At 40.2% G+C, this 24922-nt stretch overlaps 1 protein-coding gene across 8 annotated transcripts in view; it reads right to left on the bottom strand.

Moving 5' to 3' along the window:
• The window catches only part of grin2bb (glutamate receptor, ionotropic, N-methyl D-aspartate 2B, genome duplicate b), a 111873-nt gene extending 89669 nt beyond the window's left edge, over window positions 1-22204 (bottom strand). For 2 of the 8 annotated variants that reach the window (XM_055009866.1, XM_055009867.1), the window contains exons 1-3: window positions 21426-22203; window positions 15530-15892; window positions 15186-15406 (exon numbers count right to left, since the gene is read on the bottom strand). In XM_055009866.1, the coding sequence (XP_054865841.1) occupies window positions 15186-15194 (9 nt within the window). In that variant the 5' untranslated portion in view covers window positions 15195-15406; window positions 15530-15892; window positions 21426-22203. Of the gene's footprint in view, window positions 1-15185; window positions 15407-15529; window positions 15893-19935; window positions 19951-21425 lie in introns of all 8 variants that reach the window. The other 6 variants (XM_035957208.2, XM_035957209.2, XM_055009865.1 and 3 more) reach the window with 5 other exon arrangements.
• Between the last annotated feature and the right edge of the window lie 2718 nt (window positions 22205-24922).

The raw sequence follows: 24922 nt of genomic DNA, 5'->3' as shown, positions 1-24922 counted from the left end.
GAGTGAGCTTCACTGAGTCTCTGCTCTTTGTCTCCCTCTCTGCCTCCCTCCCTCCCTCCCTCCCTCCCTTTCACTCCATACTTTCATTCCTTCTCTCCCCTTTACCCTCAAAACCTATTTTTTTCAAAGTTGCTCCCTCCAACCCTCTGAGATTCCTTTGCTGCTCTTTAAAGTCAACTGCAGACCTATCATTTAGTGTTATTGCTATTATTTACTGCTCCTCTATTAGCAGACATACAAAGGTTCAGTGCAGCAGAGTGTAGAGGAGAAATAATGGAGGAGAAAGTGAGAGTGAAAGATGTAAGCAGAGGGAGGTGACAGGCAGGGAGAAATACAATTAGTCATAGCCTGATGTGAAAATTGTGATTTCTGAGTGCACGCACATACAAGTGAATTAGGGCGCACGAATTTTTGCTGTATTTTCTGCACAGATAAAGACGGGGAATCTTTAATGAGTATATGTCCATGCTCATATTCTAAATTAAGCATGGAGGACCACTTTAGGAGGGGGAAAAATGAAGGGCAGAGCAAAAGGTTGGTTCGTCTTCTTCGCTCAACACACAACACCTTTACTAATCTTTTATTTATCAAGCGGCCCGTCTGTTATGGAGCAAACCCGGTCAGCATCAAAAAACCAAAGTCCAAGAAAAACAAAGGCCAAAGAGAGAAGTTGAGAAGAGTCACGGAATCTGACAGAGGTAGAAAATCTGAGAAATTTGGCAACCATGGAGAGAGAAGAGGCTGAATGGTGTGGAAAAAATCAGAAGAGGGGGAAATGATCCCTGCATAAAAAACAGTTTGTCTAAAAGGTCTAATTAGCAGGGGTTTGTCAGGCGTAATTGCAGGTGCACATGCTAATTGTAAACTAGCTGGATTCTCCACGAGGACGGCAGAGCTGAGAGAGAGGGAGAGAAAGAGAAAGAGTGAAGGAGGAGGAAGCGAGTGGGAGGAAGGCAGCAGAGAGAAGAGGAGAGAGAGAGAGGAGTGGGGAGAGGGAGAGAATAAATAGAGACATACACAAAAGAGATGGAGGTGGAGGAAGGAACAGCAGTAAGAAACCCAGAGGAGGGAGGGAGAGTGAAGGAAGGAGGTGTGGAGGGGAAACAGCTGAAGAAGGAAAGATGAAAAGAGGACATGATTAGCACGAAAGACGATAAAAGAAGAGCCATGGGTGGGGAGGAGGTTGAAGAAATCTTGAGAAAGGAGGATAAGAAAGAAAGCAAGAAATGGTCTCAATCCACAGCATGTTAAATTTTTAAAAAAGGAGGGAAACTCTACAAAGGCGCTGATGAGTCTACTCAGAGCGGGCAGCAGAGGGAAACTATTAGGACCAAAAATCTTTTAAAATCAGGGAAGAAGTGTGACAGTAGACGAGGGAATGGAGAGAGACTCATCCGGATATGTGTTTCTGTATAACAGCAGTGCGCGGTTTCCATAGTAACAATTCAAATATGCCTCCACACAACACCCTGATAGACAGGAAGACACACAGCTTGTACCAATTCATGCAGCACACTACATGCATGCGGTGTGTGCCCTCTCCTAATAATACACAATTTACTTTTATCTAAGCTGCCGCATATCGCGGCGCCGAGTCTCACTGACAAAAATAAAAAGCTTGTAGCATAAAATAAATAGCATGGGGCCCTCGCACAAGTCCACACACACACGAGTTAGTTAATGCACTCCTGCAGATAGAGAAGATCCAGTGCTCCGCCTTTTAGCGTACCTCACATTAAAAATGAATCTCCAAAAAGGCTACAGGCAAATAAACAGAAATACCGGGGATGGAGGGAGCAGTCAGCCAGCAAACGGAGCAGAGCTACTCTGATGTTTGGACGAATCAGACCTTCACACTACATCGCCACTGTCATTAACAGTGTCTAATTAATAACATTTAAATGCAGAGTGTCAAGAGTGGATTATTTACTCAGAGCATAATAGACCTAAACAGTGTGTCGACGAATCCAAGCTGACATATGAATTTATGTGCTCTTCTGTGCCCATTACAGCACTTAGACAGCAATTACAGCAGCACATGCATCACAGAGAGAACATAGACAAGTGGGCAATAAGCAGCTACACAAAACACCCCCATGTGTATGTTTCTTGTATCCAGTAATTTACTCAGATATGACTAACCCTTTACCCCAATAACAGCATGTGTATGAACACAGTGGTGACCATTAGAAACATGTGCACTGTAGGTCAAGCACTGTTTAGCTCCCTGCATTCAGACATCTGAGCCCTACTCTGCTTTTCCAATATGAGAAGATGAGAACGTCATGCATGCACCAGTACACTCACTTTCAGGTTAATGTGCATACAGCCCCATCTGGGTTGAGCTACATCATGCCAGTAAGACTGTCAAGTCCACCTCTCTTTCCCTCCAAAGGACGCGAGGACAACTCAATTCAAATTTCCAACTCACACTTTTATTTTCCTTTTAGTTGGTCGGTCATTATATTTTAATAGGTTGTAAACCTTTAAAGAAAGAGAAACAAAGTTCACACCATCAAACACAGAACCAACAAGTTGACATATTAGCCGCTTAACCATTTAAATGAATCAATCACCTAAACCTTTTTGAACCAAATAAAGAATAACCAACATTTTAGTAAAGTTTAGTAAAGTTTTAACATTTAACAGAACATATATATTTTCTATATTTTCTCTTTACTTAAACTCAAAATGAAACATCTTAATTCAAACTCTGACATAAAAATGGAGTAAATGCTGCAGGCTTTTATTAACCAATCACACAGTGAGCAGTTAACATAAACTTGGCCATATCAAGAAACATTTCAAACCACCAAGAAAGCAAATAAACATTTCACCAATCATTGGTGTCTTTGGACTGAATCCATGAATGGACTTGGATCTTCTTTGTTCTTTCCTCGTGTCTTTCTCCTCTGAAGATTGTTTGGCTGACTGACTGAGCTTCCCCCAGTCCTTCCCAGGTGCTTTAAATCAGTGATCACTGATCAGGTGTCAAGCACCTCTTTGCTGCTGCCGGTGCATTCTGGGAAGTGTAGTATTTAGTTCCATTTCCTGAGATTCAGCTCAGGCGTTCGTCACATCGTTCTTAACATTTACAAAGAGCGCCGACCACAGAACTCTGTCAAATGGCACAAGCCGCCAACAGAATAACCAGAGCTGCTTGAGATGTGCACACATACACACACACTCGCATCCAAAGACTTCCAATCTGCCAATAATGATTCCACAAGATCAATCAAGCCATGAACTGTGTACCTCGATGGCGGTCACATGTTGTCGTTTTTTTTTTCCTGAACACTGCGGTGGATTACACACTATGGTGTATATATTGCAGAGGCTCTAAACAGCAGCCTGAGACGTTAAAACTGAAACTGTAACGCAATTTAAAACACACGCAGGCCACCATTATCAGGCTCTACTATATCCCCCGAGACTTGATGCGGTGGGCTGCGCTGTGCTGCATTTGAAAGGCGTCATGGATAACATAAGTTGACAGGCATATCTATTAAGGAGCCCATTTACATTCAGTGGGTGGTCAGTTACAGGTAAGAGTGGTACTTTTGTCATCTCCACTGAAGCACACGCTGCATCAGATGTGAGCTTTAAATAACAACAAATCATACTAAACACTGTGCTTTAACGAATCATGAGCAGCGTTCTTAACACAACCATCGCTTCAATAAATGCATACTTTATGGCCCTCGAATGAGAAAAAAGGAAATCTTTCAGAGTGGATTGTTTTTCCTTCATTTGAAGGTCTGGATATGCTCTTGTGAGATGCAGCAGTGGCAGGTGACAGTGTTTGGCATTTCTGGTTATTGTCGCAACTCCAACATATCATCAATAATTCAGAAGCACACTTTATTAACTGGTGGCGACTGGTAGGCAGGTTTTCAGAGCAACAAATCAGCAACTGCATCACAAATCTCAGCGTCCAAAGGGGCTTTGAAAGCGCAGTAAGGACTTGGCATTAAAATTTATACTACAGAGGATGTCTGCAAACAAGGACAGAGAGTAGAGAAAAAGTAAATCAGTGTTAAACCAAACATATGTTTTATATCTTTCTAGTTCTTTGCAAAACACCATGTAGGTTTAGAGCAACATTTTAAGTCAAGAACAAATTAGATGACAAGGTATAGCGTGAATGAAATTGTTGAAAGACTCAGAGAATTACATCCAAACTCCAGTTTATGTCAGCCTGTTTTAGGGTCTTTCAGTTCACGGTTTGGTTGTTATGGTTCACTGAAGCTCTCAGTAGCATCAATTTTAGCTGCATCAGCCACAAGATCAGAACCACTGACAGGGGAAGCAAATAACACTGATTATCTTGTTAGGATGGCAGCTGTCAAAGGGTTGGGATATATTAGGCAGCAGGTGAGCCGGTTCTTATGGTTGATGTGTTGGAAGCGAATTTTTCAAGGTCCAAACTGTGATGACTAGTTGGCTACCCAGAGGAGGGGAAAGCTCAAAATAAGATCTCTGCTTTATCCAGACTTTTATCTTAAACTCAATTTAACATCAGTGTGAGGTTTCTGAGAAATAGTCCTCATCTCAGCCTGATCCCAGTTCAGGAACATGTGTGATGAATTTTATTATCTGAAATAATCAACTCTTGAGCTAACAGTGAGACAAATTAAAAATTCTAGCATGATCACTGAGCCTCCATAATACCAGACACTTGTGTCTCAACTCAGAGTTGTCTCTCTGGTAAGATCAATAAACAAGCTTCAGTTTCTTTTTGATTTGTCACAAATTTGAAATGCTTTCTAAACAAGAGCAGAGTAGATGTCCTGCTAGTCCTGCAGGGGGAGCTAGCGGAAGGTCATGGGGTCCCCACAATTACCAGAACAATATGTTGCCAGTGTTGTCAGAGAAACACAAAGAAGGTCAGTATTTAGGAGTCTTCAAACAATGAGACGATTTGTAGCTGATATCTGAGACAAAGAAAAGCTTCCTATGAGCAGCAAATCTTCCTTCTGGGTGTTTGCCCTGTGTCCACGTTGACTCTGATGAAGACACAGGAGTGTTGAAACAATCTGTTTGCACATTAGAAGGCTATGAATTAAGCATTGTCCTCCAACCTCCTTTAGTACATCGAAGTCATCCTAGGAGCATCAGTAGAAGGCAATTGGACTTCTCTTTAAGGTTCTTGAAGACCTTTCACATCTCATCCAAGAGGCTTCTTTAGTTCTGAACTGAAGCTCCTGAAGGCCCCAGGACTCTGTTTCTACTAGATTTAACTGGGGTGGATCAAAGCTTCTCTAAAACAGCAGGCCTTGTGGGGTATTTCCAATATGCAGTGATTAGTACCAACAATAATTGGTCAAAAGAAGGACAAATGGCGAACCAGCAACCAGGTTTTAGTCCCCCAATATTCACTGATGCCCGTGGGGAGAGCCAAGGGTGGGGAGGAGGTAACATGAACTGCTGAAAACTTTAATGCTTACTTTGACAGAAAGGTGTCAGAACACACAGTGCATCTCAGTTTGCAGTATATGTGGCGGCGTAACTGCAAACTGCTCAGAGTGCTGATACTGACCCCTGTCCATGGCTAAAAGTGCCAACAATGTGAGCACCAGAGCTCAGCCAGGATGCAATGAAAGAAGGTGGTTTGCTCAGATGAGTCACGTTTTCGTTTGCATCATGTGGACGGCTGGATGCAGATGATGAAGCGAATTAAGTTGATTGCCTGTGAAACCACACATGTCCCTTCTCTGGCCAAGAAATGAATCCCTTTCTGTTTACTTTTCCTGAGTGAAGAATTAAAATATTGCTGGCAAGCATACAGCTAAATGTCCCCTCCAACAAAACAGAAAGTTTTATATGGCGGAGAGGATCATCTGCACCAGGAAAAAAACACCAAAAAGCACGTCATTTTTGGTGAACGACATTAATTGTGTTCTGTTAGTCAGAGCCGTGTGACGCTGGTGGTGTTCAGTCAGGTAATCAGACATCATGCGGTTATAATGGCTGCCCTGCTGGAGTGATGGAAGCCACACAAGTTCTATTTACAGCCTCTGTAATTATTCAATTCATTCTCACAAAGTCAACTGTCAGTGTGAGTTGAATGTTTGCCACAAAATACACTGCCTCTCTACGATACTGTCACAGTCATAGCTTAATAAAAATATACAAACTGTGGTCCTTTTGTACTACAGACTGTCTCTATCCTACTTTCCTCCTTCCTCACTCCCCTGTTCTTGTGTTGTCATAAAAATTTGACACGTAGAAGTAAATCTCCAAAATGGGTCATAAAATGTGTTCTAAATGTGATCCAATGTTTTGGAAAGGGGCTAAATAATTTCTACTACAACTTCAAGTAAAACAGAAAATCTTCCTCAACCCCAAGTAAACTGTTTATTTGCTGTGGACTATTTTCAGTTGTGGATGAACACACATTTGGCATCCTAACGAGTATTTAAGGCTGCAGGACAGCTACTGTGAGACCAACTAGAAATGATCATAGTAATGAAGAATCGTGTTACCAAACAACAATGGAGGTTGATGACACAGAGGGATAAACTGTATCAGGGAACACTTCTTAGTGGGATCAATTCATTGTTGGATTTGGCCTGTTCAAGGGATTAGAGAAATATAGACCATCAAAGAGCCTCGTCTTTTAATTTGTGCCAATGCTTTTTAATTGAATCGTGATGGAACCAGCGAGGCTGATAGAAGAAGAGAAAAATATCCACTAAACAGCGAGTCAAGGAAATAAAATGTACATCCTACAAGAGAAGCACCTTTTTCTATGACTTTGTGCAATCTTCTAATATAGTCTCCTCTATTGACTCCTCCATCACCTCACTACAGTCTTACAGAATGGCCAGAATGGGAGAGAAAAAAAATCACTACTTCACTGAAGAGGGTCTTGCATGTTTCATTAAGTGCACTTTAATCTGGTCAAGAATCCTCTCCCTGCTAATTGCACTTATGATGAGACGCACTACGGATCTCTACTGTCGCACTGAGGCTGCCTCAGCTCTCTAAATAACATTATAAGGTCTCTTCATCAGAGGCAAATAAACTGACCGAGACAGAGAGCATACACGCACGCAAAACCTGCGAACGCACACTCATACGCATGACCACACCAGCGCAACACATGCACACGCATATACAACAAAATATACACACTCAAAGCCACGGCGATGAAGAGAACGCAGGGTTGAGGCAGGATCCATCTATCCCCTGGGGTCTTCATTACCTCATTGAAGCCATTTATTCCACCGAGGCTACATCTCGTGCTCTGGACTTAATTTAGCAGCAATGTGACATGTACCTTTCTACAGCAATTCAGGGGCCTTTAGAGCTTCACAGCATCTGGACCACCATTGTTTCATTGCTACTAAATACATCACGCCATGTCTCTGGAATACGTCACAATATATACTACTATATTCACTTTTTCCTTGCCTATCTTAACTCCCTCCGATATAATGCGTTACCCACAGCAGTGTCTATAAAGAGCCACATATATCGTCTTTTCAGCCTCAACTGAAAATGTATTTTCTCAGGTTCAGTGGCCTTTCTGAAAAGCTGTAACACGATACTGCAGTTTTCTATCACCGGTCCAAGCAATTTGAGTCCCTACTACTTTCCTGGTGGCACAGTTAAGAGAATTCCACAGCTACAGCTCTCTTGAGGTTTTGAAAGCAAACCTATGGCACTTTTGACTCATGGGAATAACTGTAGTGACACACTGAATATGAACTCTGCCTCTTCTTTAATTCCTACTAATTACCTGAGGCTGCTCAACAGTCCAAGACCTTTGGATTTCCCCACAAGGTGTCCTGAAACCTCTGCCACCACCTGCAGCTGGCCCGCCTGAAGAAAGTCCCACATCTAAAATAAACATTTCTTCCACTACAGTATGAATCCCAGCAAAACACAGATCACACTGAGATGAATATTACTGTCTTAACAAGAAACCTATGCATTGGTATGTATAGAAAACATCCCAAGAGATTTTAACTCAGCAAGCTTTAGACTACGTCATTATGCATTTTAGCATTTTGTAATTAAAAGATATGAGGAAAAAATGCCAGATATGCAGGTCCAGTAGAGACAGAAATCCCTTCAGATGTGCCAAAACAATGACATGAGAGCTGCTAATGATTAATTATATAATAACCACAATTCAACACTAAGTGACAGTTAATATGCATATAGATAAACTGCACAATACAGCATGTCACAAGCTGAAACACTCAGACCAACATGTAAACACTATGAAGCGCTGCATCTATTATGGAAATGTTTCCATTATTTTCCTATTTTTTTCATCATATACAAGAGCAGAATCGAGGCCATGCTGACACTTTGAATTTATGTGGATTGCAGATATTTTCCATGCTAGATGCTTATTTTTTCAAAATGATTATTATTTTATCAGCCAGGCTTCCACTTGGTCCTCAGACTGCTGTTTCCGTCCAACCAACAGTCCATAATCCAAAGATATTTAACATATAGTGATATCAAACATGGCCAGTTGCAACAATGCAAAGCCTAAGTAATAGCAGGTACTTTGTACATGAAAAATTACTTGTGTTTTTTTTTCTCCTGTCACATTTTTACTCGCTGTGGGCTCATTTTTCACTGCGAACTCCTTCGTTTCTATGGAAACAAGACAACCATAGCCAAAGTAGAGATAAGTCAAAAATGTCTTCTATGCAGTATGACATATTTATAATGCCATAAATCATTACAAAAATAAAAAAAATAATTCCAAGTGCACACAGGTGTCTGTACATACTATCCATATTAAAATATTTACATTTTTACAACCTCTATAAACTGGTCATTTTTTCAATATTTCTCTGCATCTCAGCCCTAAAAAGATATTTCACTGTGCTGAATGTATCTTTCACTAACCTGCTGACACATGCTGCTCTGTGTGCAACTTTGAAGCCATGCTGCACTTTAACAGTGCTTTCCAGCTTTCCAACTGCAAGCATGTGTGTATTTAAATCAACAACTGAATTAAAAGCCGATCAGCTCAGAGAGACACATTTTAGTGGCAAAATAACCTACAGACGCAGCTTCAAGCAACAGCTGACAAAAGTTATCAGCATCTGAGCAGAGAAGATCAGTAATGCAGTGGCTTGTATTTGTTGTGTTCTCCAGTGATGCTGTGATTTACAGACTGGCTGTGACCTGTCAGTGCACTGGTTAGTGCCAGTCTGGAGGAAATTCAGAGGTTAACACTGCTCATTCAGAGAATAAATGTAGCTTTCTTTAAGCGCTTCGGTGCATTTGATGACTTGTCATAACAAATATGGGGGAGGGGGTCCATTTTCCACACTCGGGGGACGTGATTCGTTGCCCCCCGTGGCAACTACTTGCTTGGCCAACACACTTCCCATCACTTAGGGCTAAATGCAGCAGCAGGCCTCCAGACACTTAGCTACACGTCCTATTTTCCTCTTTCCTTATCTTCAAATTTACCCCCCTGAGAGGGTAGCTCTACCTTTCGACCTTGCGTCTGTCTCACTGATCACCTTCCTCTGCTTCATTAGAAGAAGAAAAAATCCCTGACAACTGCAGCTCTTCCCAACTGTTGTTCTTTCATGTTCAGGTCTCAACCAGAGGAGCGGCAATTTCCTCCTAGTTTCCGCAGCTGTCTTCTCTTCAGACCCATTCCCAGCCTCAAGTTACGGCTAATTAATTGACAAGTTGCCCCCACTAGGGGTCAGATGGAGACAGATTCACTGACACTTTGAAGTGGTTCGACAAACAGAAGCACTGCAGATGTCAAACAGACACCACCTCCTGTTAGCACTGCTAAAAACCTGTGAAAAAAAGCATGTCATCACAACACAGCAAACAGGGCAGAAAAATCTGAATTTAACTTGCTTACAGAAGACAAAATAAAAATAATTTTACCTTCTCTTTCAACAGGTGTTATTGTTGGTGTGATATTTTTGGTAAATATACCGGCTGCACCTGTCAAGATTTAGTCCTCAGTGAAGAAAACTACATCTGTGAATGAGTGGTGTCACACAAACCTGTTTCTTCCTGATTCAAATATTTTTGTTCCTGTTTATGTCTTTCATCATTTCCCTTTCTGTTCTTTGAAAACTTAATTATCAGCTTATCATCCCCTCTTAGCAAAGTCATTTGTGTGACATGATTTCTTGGGCGGCTGTTTCTTTTGAGGAGAGTATCATTAAAACATTATTCAATCTTATTCGGTTATCAAACCCTCCATCAGCTCCTCTCATCTCTGCACCTCGACCTTTTTCTCAGTGGGCACATCTCCTCTTTTGTTCTATCAGTCTTTTCTATGCGTGTGAAAAATTATATTATATAAAAAAAGAGAGAGAGAGAAAAATCCTCTCGCTCGCGTCCCTGTTTATCAGTGGCAGAGCTTCCAAAGGGCTCCGTTTGGCATGACATGAAAAGTGACAGTTTCTGATGAAATCCCAGCATGTGACAGCTCAGGCATTCTGATCATGTTATTAGTGAACACATAAAGGATGAAAGACCAATCTGTGGCTTCATTTCTGGATCTGATACCTGGTTGGAACATAAAATGACTCGAATAGCAGCAGCTACGGCTCGTATTGTGATCAGTTTTAGCAGAGGCTGCACAAACATTGGTAGAGTGCCTGTTCAGTAGCAGAATGGCACATCAAGAAGCTGAGCAACGTGGGTAGAAGCGGCATCACGGTATTGGGCCCCCTTTCCTCTATTCTTAGCTCTTCCTCCTTCTCTCACAGTCACACATGACTAGGTTTTGAAGAGGAGAGGTAGAGGAGGCATCTTGAGCTTGAGTCTCTGGCAAAAATGACAGTATGAACATTCAGTTTCCAGTTTATTAACACTGTGGATTATCTTTTTGCTCTAATCACCATTTAAATGCAAGGAAAGATTAAAAATCACCAGCAAGGAACCATCTGTTTTAGTTCAAAATTCACGATGCGTTCATGCAACAGGCTGTGGCTTGTTCCACTGTCTGAATTAACAATCGCATGTCTTGTATACTAGGTTGCTTCATTAATGTGTAAAAGCAGAAAACAAGCCAATCATGTGAACGAAATAATGACACCAAATCATCAAAGAGGTGATTTTGACAGAATTTGAAAAAAAAAAAAAACAAGAATGAAAAATTAGGCTACTTATTCACTCTAAAATGCAACCTTCTCTTCAGTTCTACGGCACGGCTGCGTTTTGCTGCAAAAAAAAAAACTAGGCGGATGTGTTGACCAACCTAATAAAAAGTGTTTTCAGTTGTTCCTGAGGGCCTTACTTGAAGTTGTAGTGGAAAGTTGTCCGTCACAGAAGGGGAGAGACATGTGGGGATAACAGCAAACATTTACAGACAGTCTCTCCCGGAGGACATTTCCACAGTGTTGCACTGTGGAAATGTCCACAGTGCAACACTGTGTTGTTCACTGTGTTGTTCACACAAATAGTTCTGCAGCAAATAAAAAAAAAAGTGAGCTAGAGAGAGTTCAAACCATGACTTCTTTCTCACCTGCAGTGTGAAGTGGGTTTCAATTCTCTATTGTAGCTTTCGAAGTTGCTGTTATTGCTGGAAACTCATACTAAAATGTGTAATAGCCGCATCCGTCTATGGTGCAAAAAATGTATTAGTTCTACAATAAAGTCTGTAAAATTCAGATTTTTTAAAATCTTTACTTTTGCATTGGTCATGAGGTTCTTTCTTTTTACACATTAAAAAAAGCAACAAAGTCTGAAATGCTGGAGGAGAGATAAAGCACAGATTTTTACACAGTCTCATGTAGAATCATTAGTTTGTGGCGTTTTTAACTCGCTGCATGCTTTTGTTTTTGATTCATTTTATATTGTTGATTGCATTTGTTTACACTGCTTAGCCTATACATTAAGTTTAGGCACCAACCTATTGGGAAAAGATCAGTTTGGCTTAAAATACACCTGTACAAACACTAAGCACAAAGCTTTACATGAGTCCTGCCACAGAAATATCCCCTTAAGAACACAGGAGCGTCTCGTAATTTTGCAGCCTTTAATGTAAAGATAATACATTTTGCACTTCGGACAAATGTCGCTATTACATTTTTTTTTTTTTTTTGTGGCACTTAGGTGGTCGGATATACTCAACCCAAAGCTAATCACCAATCTGATTCCTATAAAGCTTTCTTGCAGTTTTCAGCTACATTAGCTGCATTCAAACTTATTCCAACTGAGAATATATTGGCATGTTTAATTTGTTTAAACTTAAGTTTTGGAAAAAAGTGGCAGTCCTGTTAGGAAATGCAACAGTCCTGCAATGAATTGTATCATGTCTATCCAATCTGTCCTAAAATTACTATGTAGAATTTTCGAACAGATCGGACAAACGCCCTTTCTCACCCTATTAACCACTTCTTTGAAACAGAACACAACAAAAATTGAACATTATAACCTTCATCAGCAAGAGATTCATTGCAGGACTGTTGTAGTAACCTCAAATTCTACCACAGTAAACCCTTTTTCTGACCTGCAGGTCAGAAAACTGGGCTCTAAATCTGGTCAGGAAACCAGGATCAAAACATAAAACCTACGTTTTATGTGCAACTATAAAATAAACATGTGAAAGTCTCCAAATGCGACCTCTGTTCTTTCCCTTTAAATGGTTTGGATCTGCATTTTTCTGTGTCTCAGCTGCTAGTCAAGTTCCAGCTAAGCGACTGGTGACTGGGCAAGGAACATATTTTCCTTTTTGACACCATGTTATATGCGTCATTTTTAGCAAAATGCAGAAATACATGGAAGGACTGAAGAGGAGGAATTTCTGAGGCACTGTGAAGCTACTTTGCACTTCTGTCTCTCTGGCTCTGAGTAAACAATAAACACCAGGCTGCTCAGCACCTGTAATCCTTCGACGACTCAATCAACATTTGTAAAGCTGGTCACATGAGGCTCAGATCCAAAACTGACTCAGGCGGCTGTCTGCAAGTTCCAGCATCGACAATCTCGACGCCCTGTACATTCAGTGCACTGTTGCCGCTCTGTTCACGGTCCACTGATCAAAACGGAGGCCTGACAAGGGAGTCGACGCTCAGATCCAGTAATCCCCTCCAACCAAACCCACTCACCGACAACACGCAGCATCACGACGCCGCGACAGCACACCCCTCCAGGCCTTGTTGCTTATGCACTCAGAGCTACAACTGTCTACAAAGCTGCCTCCTTCATCCACTGTCAGTGAAGCTCCCCTCAGGATTTACACGCCTGCGCCTGGATCTTTGCCTGTCTGCTGCGTCTTTCTCTGTCTGCCACGCCTTAACCCCTCGCCTGCTCCCTGTCATCATCTCCCCCCTTCTTTTATTAAGATGGAAAATCTGCCCTACAAGCACAGTTCACATGCAGCCATTTCAAGCTCAGCTGGTACCCAACTGCTATGATGAAAAATGAAGTTTCAGGAATTTAGGAGCAGCAAAAGGGCAGTTAGTGCGCAGCATATGTTGATAATAGTGCAGAATACAGCAGGTCTGTTCACTGTTGAAACTGTTGTGTTGTGAAGGAGGGACACGCCAGCTGTCACACCTCCTCGAAGTCACGCTTCGACAAAGACAGCCTAATAATTAGATAGTTACATCAGATCCTGTGGTTCGATGGATGCAAACATGGAAAAAGCTTAGTTTAGATTTGCGAGCATAAACTAGCTTCACTCAAAGCTAAAAGAAAAAAGAAAAAAAAAACTATCCGGCCAAGCAGCTAATCCGCGATGCCACCAAGAGACGAATCCTGGAGCGGCTCCATTGGCAGGAGCTGGACGCTGTGACAGAATGAGGGATTTCTGCACATTTTCTGTTTCAAAATGCACTTTCCACTGGTCTGTAAGTGTGCTCTGTGCTCCCGGATGTCATGCAAAGTCTCCCTTCGAGCAGATTTTTCTTACAGCTCCTCTCTCTTTGTCACAATGCCTCTCAGGCAAGCCTTTCCATTATCTTTACACTCCCCTCCAACTTTTAAATATGTCTTTTATCAGTCAAACTCCTAAGCAGCTGCCAAAAGGAGCACAAGCTCAGCAATAAAATAGCCTCCCCACTCTGTTGCTTTATACGGTTACTATTGTCTAGGCCTGTTTTCCCATGTGAAGCAGCACAACTCCTCGTTTTGATGAGCTTATTGAAGCTGGTGCCACGTTTTCCCTTATCTCAACACCGGGCTCCCTCACAAGGCACCACCAGAAAGAATTTGTCCTTTCTTCTGTTGCACTCTGTATGTTTTGCTCTCGTCTTCTCTTGTGCTCCCTCACAATAAACCTCCCCCCAAAAAAAACAAGTCCAGTATGGCTATGGCACATGATTTCTCCTCACAAACACAGTGATCATGCGCATATAATGGGCCCTACTTGACAAGCGCTACACTGTGAGTTTGAACAGAAAATTTCCAACTAAAATCAGTCACATATTTAAAAGGCCTGTGTAGAATTTTTAGAAAACATTATGAAGAGCTTGCTGTCACAGAACAGTACAACCCAGTGAACTGCTCCATGTTTTATGAAAAATAAAGCCCAGTGACTCTCTAATTTGACCAAAACAAACTATAAAGCAATGCCTTGAGGCTATTACTCCAAGAAGCACCAGATGTGTCACCACACATTACAAAAAATTGTTATTTTTATCTAATATCAAACACAAAACATCTGTAGAGTCATTACTTCCACCTCCTCTCGTAGTTTACGTGACTCAAAATTATCATGGGTGAGGACGATTTATGTGGTTAAATTAGGGCTGAATTAATGCATGACAGAGGAAACAAAACACTCACAGTAACAGTTATAGTGGTGACTCAACACTGGACATTTTTAGATGCTATGATACACATAAGCCCAGAGCTGAAATGATTCTGAAATTGGGAGGAAAATATCATTCTATAATGAATTGCAGGTTAATTATCAGCTTCTCAAATGAGAGAAGTTGCTGCTTTTGGCTGTTTAGTGTCATTTTAAATAACATATTTTTTGAGGTCATGTACTTATCTTCGAACAAAACAAGACTTTTGAAGTTGTCACAATTAAATTGGTACAACTGTGAAAGACACTTTTCACTAGTTTACAGATGAAATTGATTGATATAATGACAGTGATGGCCCAAGTGATGATACAAGACGTTTGACACAAAAAATTCACCTCAGAACGTAAAAAGAAAGTTTTAGGAAATGCTCACGGACACATACATACAAGTGAGTTAGTAAAATCCACGGCCTACCTTGAACATTGCCAGCCCGGATCTCCTCTCTACTCTTCAGAACTGGCATGATGGAGTGATCTGGGATTCAACTCCTCCTCTCATAGCCTCGGATGAAGGGATGGTAGGCAGATGAAGTCACGCACAGAAGACTGGAGTAAAGGGTCTAACAGTTTGGGGGATGAGGTGGATTCGGGCTGGAAGAGGAACGTAGAGGGGTTGAAGCTGGGCCGGTGTCAGTGCTGGTGGAGCGGGAAGGTTGAGGATGTAAAAGGAAGAAGAAGATATGATCTGCCAATAACCAGATCCAAACTGGTTGAAATATGCTTTTGACTTAGATATTAGAAGAATCTTAAAGAACTGACCATCAACTTAAAAGGCCAGCGTTGACCTCGATAACAGAAAGATGACAAATGGAGAGTGGTGAGGGGACGATCTTTCATTCGCCTCTTTCCATCCGACTGTCTTTCTTTCTCCTCCAAAGCTGGTGGTGCAGCTTCGCCGAGGTCTCCTTCCAGAAGTCTACAAATGTGTGAACACCGTTGCCGTGGAGATGAGGAGATGAGCAGCAGTGTGTGTGTGTGCGTACTCCTCTTCTTTTTCTTTATCTTCGTCTTCTTTCCTCCCTTCCTTCTTCTTTGGCTTTCTTTCACTCTGTGCCTTTGCTTAATTTAGCCAGTCATGATCAACGGCTTGCCGGCTCTCCGCTCTTCGATCTTCTCCTCAGTCTGAACGGCAGAAAAAGAGAAGAAGAAGAGTCAGATGGCTGAGGACGGCTGAGGATGGAAGTGTTTGTTGGTGAAGGCTGGATGCCACTGTGTGCACAAATCAGCTGCCTCTGAGGTCACAGCTTAACTCGGTAAAGATGCTGTGTCTACATGCCCCCTTTCACTGCAATCTGACTGCTGTTGAGTTTTTTATTTTCATAGAAGACGCCCACAGTGCTTGTGTTTTATCCTGATCCTGTGTCATTGAGACAAAATGGGTCACAGAGCCTTCGTGGGTGACATCCTGATATGTAAATTCAAAGGATGTGACATGAGACCATATGTATTAGTCATCTGAGCATTTATGTAAAGGCATCTATTATTTAAAATGTCTGGTTGCATTCGGCCACTTGTTGCAATTCAATAAACAGACATAATCTCTGCCTCACTGCGACACCTTTTTCAGGTACTTCAACAACTCTAGCTAATGTATCTTTGCTTTCGCACAAGACAAAATATCTATATCACAACATAAGAGCACTTTAGGTCCACCTCTCTTCATTTTTATCTATAATCAGTTATCTTGCATTGGTATCTGATTACACTGTGTGGTACTTGAGCATTTTTGTTGTAGGATTTAACCTTTAAATGAATCCTCTTACTAGGTTTCACACATGGGATGATCTACTCCAAGGTTCCCCCCGTGGAGGTTTTGACTTCTAGTAGCACTAGATTTAGATTTGGAGCTGATTTTACACAAGCGAGTTCTTATTTTGCTTATCATGTGTCTGCACACCAGGAGGTAGCATAAAGAGATGCAGCAACGCACCAACAAAGTCAGTGAATACTGCTAGTAAACATGGATGTAGAAAATAGTGGATTTAAGATACCTAAAAACACAACTTTTTATATTAGATTGTTTTTGCAACATCAATAGTGTGTAATATATGCAATGTAAGTTATTATTATTGTGTTTTGCTGTTTGTTCTTTGGGTCTAAAGACATCTTCAAGGGGTGACAGCAGTGCAGTAAATCTAGCAGAAGATATGCATGTACTCGCGTAAACTGAGCCAATCAGCATCCAAAACTGATATTATTTTACTGCCCCAAGCAGCATCAGTCAGTAGTAGTGTAGGGATACTTGTCCTCACTGACAAACACGAGTGTGAGGATCAAAGATTCAGGATTTTGGACTAAATCAACAAAATCTCTCTGCCAAAATCCATTAGAGGGGAGAACTTTGGTGGAGTGTAAAACAGCTGGATATTATAAACCACACAGCAGTTGAGTGTAAAAGCTAAAAGAAATATGCAAGATTTGTAACTGTAACAGCAGAAACAGCAGAAGGACTAGTTGGATGCGACGGCATTATTTAGCCTACTTTTTCAAAACAGTGGGGATGGATAACAACAGACACCGCTAGAGGCATGAAACGTTTATCTAGGAAAATTAAGAGGAGCTATCAGAGTACAATGTAGCTGCAGCAGGTTCAGGAAGTATTATTGTGTTTTATTCTAGCAGTCCAAAGTTGAGCTAGTGGATTTTCTTGACACAGTGTATGAGCTGTCTCAGAATCATTTAGATAACGTGTCTCAATGGATGCGTACGGATAACTCTTTGTTTTCAAAAAGTTGTTAGTTTCGTTGTTCGGTTCGTACCAGTTAGCAAACTAGTCGATACTTTTTTGACTTAACTGAAAAATATGCATCAAATAATTCATCAAATTTGTGAATAAATGAATTAACGGCATCCGTTGGTGTCCTGGATTAAAAGGTATTGCGATCGCACCTGCCTTTGTTTGCTTACAAGAAAACTCTGCGCCAGAATTCAAAAATGAGTGTTACTTGTGTTGATTCACTCTACATTTGATGCTGCCAAAGTATCAATAGATTGCATAATCAAACAGAGGTAGGAAGGAAGGAGAAAGATTTTAAAGCCAAAATGGAAAAAATAAAAAATAAAATCTCTGGTTCCTTCTTCTCAAATGCAATTTTCAAGGTAGACAGATGAATATCATTGGATTTTGGACTGTCAAAAAAAACACAACATTTATTAATGTCACTTTTTATTCTGGGATACTGTGATAGATGTATTTGCCTATTTCTTGACATTTTATAGGCCAAACAATTACTTAATCAAGGAAATAATGGAAAGATTAATCAATAATGACAATCATTGTGCGTTGGAGCTTTAGTGGTTTATGTGCCATCTAATTTTTCATCTTTTAAGTCTTTCATCGATCAAACAAGGTCTCATTTTTGTACGTATGTGCTCACAGGGGCATGTCTGTTGCAGGGAACATGTGTGTGTTTATCTGTATTTGGAGGAAGTCGCATATGTATACACAGTTTAGCCTAAGGAAAACTGTCAGAGGATATCTGCATGTGTAGAATTTTAATCCTGTCTGGCAGTGTAATGAATTATTCATTCAACAAATTTTATTTACAAAAATCCATCTTTCTCTCTCTGACTCCTTCAAAGTCTAATTATCTCTGACTCTCATAGTAGCATTACCGTGACACAGATAGCTTGACTCATGCAGCATAATACAGTATACCATTTGCATAAAACAACTGAACATGGCTTATTTATCTGTTGAGTTGCTACGATACACCAGCATTCCTTTCTTGATCAGTGTTTTTACATGCATTTTACTTTATTTATTTTTGAACAGTCAAAGAAATGACACCTCATGAACTTCTACATGGCTACAGTGACTTTTGAATTAGAAATAAACTGGCGGGAATCACTTTAAAGAGCTCACCAACACTAACGCAGCGTTATTGACTTCTTTGGAACATAAATCCTTCATTAGACAGAAACCCAAGAGGTGAGCTTGGCCTTTTAAGTCTTTGTATTTAACCTCCTGTGTGCTCACAGCGTGGCAACATCACGCTATTCTTGTCCTAAATCATTTAAACTGTTTGGGCTTGGAGACGTTCACCCAATGTGCACTTGAAACTTTTGGAGGAAGGTGTCCTTCGCTCTGTTAATGGAGAATATTTAAGAGAAAGATGCCACGCTACACTGGCATATATTTAAAAATGTTTTGTGCTGAATGAATTCACTTTGTTCCTGTTTTTGTCTAATGGTGCATTTTAATCAGCTTTAAGACAATAATGCATTGTTTTCAGTTGATTCGCTAATTAGTCAACAATTTAATTCAAAGTCAGACTTCACATTTGAGCCTTTAACATTATTGGACTACTTTGGTAATATATGATGCCCTATAATACATACAGCCAATTATGTCATCTATGTTGTATAGTGCGCTAATTTAGGTCAGGCTGAAGAGTCTAATACAGCAAAGCCTGTGCATGAGTCAGATTGGATAGTCAGAAGTTTATTGCTTTTCAGAGATCTGTTGCAGATCCAGCGAGCAGGAAACAAGAAGAAGGAATGTAATGGAGAAGGAGGAGGACATCAACGTGGCACTGGTTAACAAACCTCAACCAACTCATATGCACAATAAGCAGCAGAAGAGGACTAGAATGAATAGATGTAGATGCATGCACCTGCACACTTCACTTGACTAATTGAGTCAACTGATGTAAGCGTATGGAAAGAGACTGGACCAAATTAACAGTATTTCGGGCATTTTTTTTTTTTTTTTACCATAAATTAGAGATAGCGCTTGAGTGAAGCATCCCTTATGCGCATAATCACAAAAAGAAGTGTGAAATTCATAGCGATACAATAGTAAATATATAAAGAAATGGGTAAAGATCAAAGGCATGGCCTGATAAACAACCAATTAGTCACAGCAGAGTGAAGAAAAGGTTTACCCGTACAAGCAAATGCAGCGGAAAAAATATACATATACATAGAAAAGAAAAAAAATGAATGCTTCAAGGAGAACCTGCTGATGAAAGTTCATGCAGAACACATTTCCGTCAGTGTCATGCAGACATTCAAATGTACACCTACACACAAAACACATGCGCACTCTCGCTCGATCAGCTGGACTCTTGCACGCGCACAGTCAGGGCACGCACACGTTCTGTTCATGCATGTGCATACACTCACTTGCAGAGAAGTGAGTGCCAGATTAATTCACTACTCACCTAATTAACTCTTTTCTGTAACACATAATTTATAGACTGTAGTGGAGATGTTTTACAGAGGTGCAGAGTTGAGACACAAAAGCAAAGACAGAGCAAAACGAGTGGTCCTTCATATTCCTTCATGACGGCATCCCACTTTCAGAACAATCAAGAAAGAAGGGGTTTGTTAAGCCCCCTTATCGGTCCATAAGAAGGAGGTGGGCGTGGAGACTAAAGTAGCTGGTGTGGGCCTACGCTACTGGGAATAATTTTTCACCTTACAGTTGAGCAGACAGGCAATTTCAGGTACAATGTCCCCGTGTGTGTGTGTGTGCGTATATACATACACATATATATATATATATATATATATATATATATATATATATATATATATATATATATATATATATATATATATATATATATATATATATATATATATATATATATATATATATAAAAGGGCTAATTAAGAATAGGCAAGCAGTGATGCTTTAAAACAGCGCTCTCAAAAAGGTGTGGCAGTGAGAAGTAGAGACGAATCATCAAGCAAAAACAGAAAGAGAGGAGGAAAATGTGGCGGGGGAAATAGAAGAAGGTTGGGATGAAATGGGATGCTGAGTTCTATCTGTTTTTATCTGTCTATCGGTCTGTCTCTATCTACAACCTGCACATGCTGTCTATTACACCTCAGAGCCACAGCGAGGCATTACCCGCTTAATCCACCGATCAACATCTGACTAATGGCAACCGGTCTCTCTTGCCTGATAGAGGATGAGAATGAAGACAAGTGCACGGAGGGGAAAAAGCTTCGGGGAGAAGAAAATGGCTGGAAGTGGGTGAGAAAGGGGAGAAAACATGCAGGAGCAGGAGGGTTCAATTCTGACAAATATCTGTGCTTGAGTGTGTCTGTGTGTGTGGGATGGAGGCGGTAAAAGAACCAATGGCTGCTGATAGACTGGCAGAATGAAAGTAAGCACAAATCAAGCATGAAATGGGATGCACTGTCAATGACTTGAGATGGCCATTAAAGTCCAAACTCTGAATGCAGCTCAATAAATAATATGAAGAGAATATCATTCACTTTAGAGCAAATATCCCCAACTTTGCCAATTTTTTGGCCAAAACGATAACTAAAATGACACTAGTGTGACTGGAAATTGATCTCATTCTCTCTCAGGACGAAACTTAATTTTTTACAAGTTGCAAAACAAATTGATGTCTTTATTGAATGAAAAAGGGGGACATGACATGGACAGATAAAAGGTTTCTCAAAGACAACAATTAAAAATGGGCACACTTGGCTGTGATGAGAAGGACGGATGAGGAGAAGGATGGGAAAACGGTGCGAGACCAGACCAATATCGACTCACTGAACACTCTTCTTTTAGGCATAGTTTAGTGTGCGAGTGCATGTGTGTGTTAATGTGTGTTTTATGTATACGTAAAGCACACACAAATACACACAGACAGACAGATAGACAGACACTAAACAATAGTTAACCTACCTAGAGTAACATTAAAGAATCCCGCAAGAGTGTGATGCAAAGAAAATGGGTGTGGAGGGACCAAAAGAGAAGGAAAAGGGGGAAAAAAAGTCATTCATGAGGAGTTTTTTAGTTGTCTTTGAAGAAAATTCATCCAAGTTCATATAACATTAGACTTTAGAGACATAAAGAGGCGTAGGATGGGGGATGATGAACTGAAAACAGCATTTAGACATGAGATGACAAGGAGGGACTGACAGGAATGATATGGTTTGGCGAAAGGGAAGGAAGAGTGGCGAGGAGGAAAAAAAGGACAAAAATTAAAACAGAACTCCTCCCTCCTTTCTCCTTTCTCTCATTCATAAATATAAGAAATTATACACCAGGTAGATGGAGAAATAGATGAGGAGGCAAATGACGGAGAGAGAGACTATATGAAAAGATGAAGCACCTCCCAGCACCGCGATGAGGAATAAGAAAAATATAAAACGAAAGAAAAAATTGAATACTCCAAAGCCTTCCGTTTTTGCTCTGTTTAGTGAGGCGAGGGGGGCTTTCAGTTATATCCCCCCTCTCTCTGCAACTGGTCAGTCTTCTTTTATCTTCTGTCCTCCTCAAAGCAAGATGCCACCTTCCCTTCAGATGAGCTGTAACCCTTTGCCAACACAGCTGACATGGTACTCAGGCTGGCTGCATGCTGGGGTTCTGCAACGCAGAGATACAGAGTGTGGAGCCGGAACACACCTCTGGCTGCCGTTGAGCGCAAAGCACAACTCAAACTGCACTCACTAGCTCTCCTCCCCGTCCTCTACAGCAAGGCAGAGAGAGAGAGAGAGACAGAGAGAGAGAGAGAGAGAGGCAGAGACAGACTGAGAGAGAGAGAGATATGGAGGTGGGTCCCTCTGTAGGATTGTGAATTAGAAAGATGCTACAGTAAAGATGGGCTGCTGCAACAATTGTCAAGAAATGTGCTTCACTAAAGAAAGCAATGGCTCCCCCTGTTGTTGCATTGCGCTCAGAGTTGAGACTAAAAAGCGCAAATATGAGGTTTAATTGGAGATTAGTAGCTTGGCAGTGGAGGGAGAGAGTGGAAGTATTCATGGTCAAGTAAAATACCTGAATTTAAAATTAAAGTAAGTAGTATATGAGTATCATTTGCAAAGCTCTATCTATCTATCTATCTATCTATCTATCTATCTATCTATCTATCTATCTATCTATCTATCTATCTATCTATCTATCTATCTATCTATCTATCTACTAATTCCCCTGTGACTTTGTTATTCTATTATACTTTATCAGTTATTATACGTTGTTCTTATTCATACTGATGCATTAGTCAGTATGCAATATTGTACATCTGTAGCTGGTCAAGATATACTTCTCCAAAGGTCTGCAAATGATTGTTTTTATATTAATGTTTCCCTGTTTGACCTGTTAATTTAGTCCAAGAGCACAAACTGACACGTTCCTTTTTTATTTTGTTATGTCCAACCAGTAGTTGAATTCAAAAAAATATTACAATCATTCTAATTTTAGGACTGGAGTGCAGGACTTTTACATATACACCAACCACTGTTCCCTCTAAGCTGCGCGCGTGCGCAATTGCGCACTGCTGACACGGTCTCCGCGCACAGAAAATCTGCGCTGCGCACAAAAAAAAAATCCAACCTAAATTGTAAATAAAATAAACACGTAACAATTCATTCTGTGCTATTTTTCAGTGTGAGTCACTGAGTGACCGGTGACTGGCTGCTGCAGCCAATGATGCAATTCACATACGTATTTACCATAGACTGTATATAATGGTATTTACGCAGCTAATCAACGTCAGGCGTCCTTATGTGCAGCCACCGTTGTTCTCATAGATATGAATGAGTAGATAGGACACGCCCCTTTGAGCTGCGTGCTACGGCGAGGCTAAGCTAGTGTGGGCAAAGTTTCAGTGCATTCCGTTGATGTAGACGACGTGAAAACGGAAACAAGTATGCCGTCTCACTGTGCTGCATACAGTTACACACTGCGTCGTACGATTGAGACAGACAGTCTGAGGACTGAAATCTTCTAAGTTTCTCAGTAGTTCTCTGTTAGTTTGAACCGTCACACAGTCTGAGGACTGAAATCTTCTAAGTTCCTGAGTACTTCTCTTTTAGTTTGAACCTTCAAACAGTCTGAGGACTGAAAACCTAAAAGTTCTTGAGCGGTTCTCTGTTAGTTTGAACCTTCAGACAGTCTGAGGACTGAAGTTTTAAAAGTTTCTCAGTACTTCTCTGTTAGTTTGAACTTTCTGGTTAACAGAAGCCTTAAAACTTGTGACCATGAGTCTTGATTTCACATTCAGACCATCAATCTGAGTTCTTCTCAGACCTTCACCTGCGGGTTTTTTAGAAATCCTCAACAATCTTTGATTCTCTTCACTGAACAGTAAAGTTTATGAAGATCAGAAGGTAACATTAGTTTGATCAATGCCTTCAACTACTAGTAGACTTTATCTGGAAAGCAGTTTTCTGAAATGAGTTCTTAGTAAATCTGTCCACAATCAAACCAAGATCATAGAAAGAGGAAATGTTTGAAGAAACGACTTGATGTTTTCATTTCAGACTAGAAAACGCTTTAAGAACTTTATCTGTTTTTGCTCTTTTTGATCGTTTTATTGTCTCTTCTGTTTAATTTGATCTTCTAAAGTCTAACTGGTGTCTTTTTAAATGTTTTGTCTTTAGTTTGATTCTTCTTAAACGTTTAGTGTTGCTCTTTTCTCAGCTTTTATTCTTTTCTAATGTCTGATTTGATTTCCAAATGTTTTGTCTTTTTAATATTTAATTGTTTTTTTAAATGTTTTATCGGCTTGTTAATTTTTTAATTAAATGTTTTGTCTTTTTTTTTTTTTTTGGCCTTTTTTAGCTTTTTATTGGATAGGCGTAGTGAGAGACAAACAGGAAACGGGGGAAAAGACATGCAGCAAAGAGTCGCGAGCGGGACTCGAACCCGAGCCACTGAGTCAAGGACCAGCCCCTGTATATGAATCACCCGCTTAACACATTGAGCTATACAAGTACCCATGTTATATCTTTTTAAAGGTTTAATGATCCAATTAAATGTTTTGCATTTTTTAAAACGTTTAACATTCTTCTTGTTTAATTGTATTTTTTAAATGTTTAATTCTGGAAAATATTTTATCTGTAATTTTGAATATTTGTATTTTAAAAATTTTGTTTCATTTCATAATGACATGTATTGTATATTGCTGAATGATCTCATTCAATATTTTGTCTGTTTAATAGAGCTAAACATTAAATTACATTAAATTATATTAAACAGACAAAATATTGAATGAGATCATTCAGCAATATACAATACATGTCATTATGAAATGAAACAAAATTTTTAAAATACAAATATTCAAAATTACAGATAAAATATTTTCCAGAATTAAACATTTAAAAAATACAATTAAACAAGAAGAATGTTAAATGTTTTTTAAAAATGCAAAACATTTAATTGGATCATTAAACCTTTAA

Source organism: Amphiprion ocellaris, chromosome 4, assembly GCF_022539595.1.
Source record: "Amphiprion ocellaris isolate individual 3 ecotype Okinawa chromosome 4, ASM2253959v1, whole genome shotgun sequence".
Classification (NCBI taxonomy): Eukaryota; Metazoa; Chordata; class Actinopteri; family Pomacentridae; genus Amphiprion; species Amphiprion ocellaris.
The sequence above is the reverse complement of the archived record's forward strand: the minus strand, read 5'-3'. Positions and strand labels throughout refer to the sequence as shown.